General features: G+C 34.8%; 1 protein-coding gene across 1 annotated transcript in view; it reads right to left on the reverse strand.

Annotated features, from left to right (window-relative positions):
* Positions 1–201: 201 nt before the first annotated feature.
* The window catches only part of LOC119582189, a gene marked incomplete at its 3' end in the record, with an annotated part of 38718 nt that continues 38655 nt past the window's right edge, over positions 202–264 (reverse strand). The window contains 1 exon segment of the mRNA XM_037930424.1: positions 202–260. Coding sequence (XP_037786352.1) covers positions 202–260 — 59 coding nt within the window.

Raw genomic sequence — 264 nt, forward strand, 5'->3', positions numbered from 1 at the left:
ATAAGCACATAAAAAAGAACTGGAACACATAAACTAACAGATAAAGAAATAAACAAATACACAGTAAAAAAAAAAAAATAATATCACAGAAAAAAAAAAAAAAACACACACATGACTAAATGAAAGAAAGACAGATGAATAAATAAGTAAAGAAATAGGTAAATAGACAAATAGATAGAAGTTCATGCGGGAGGTTCTTACCTTCCGTCCTTCGGGTCTTGGGTCCCTGACGTTCCTTCGCCGGCTTGGCCTCCAGCCATCTGC

Source organism: Penaeus monodon, chromosome 15 (assembly GCF_015228065.2).
Source record: "Penaeus monodon isolate SGIC_2016 chromosome 15, NSTDA_Pmon_1, whole genome shotgun sequence".
Lineage (NCBI taxonomy): Eukaryota > Metazoa > Arthropoda > Malacostraca > Decapoda > Penaeidae > Penaeus > Penaeus monodon.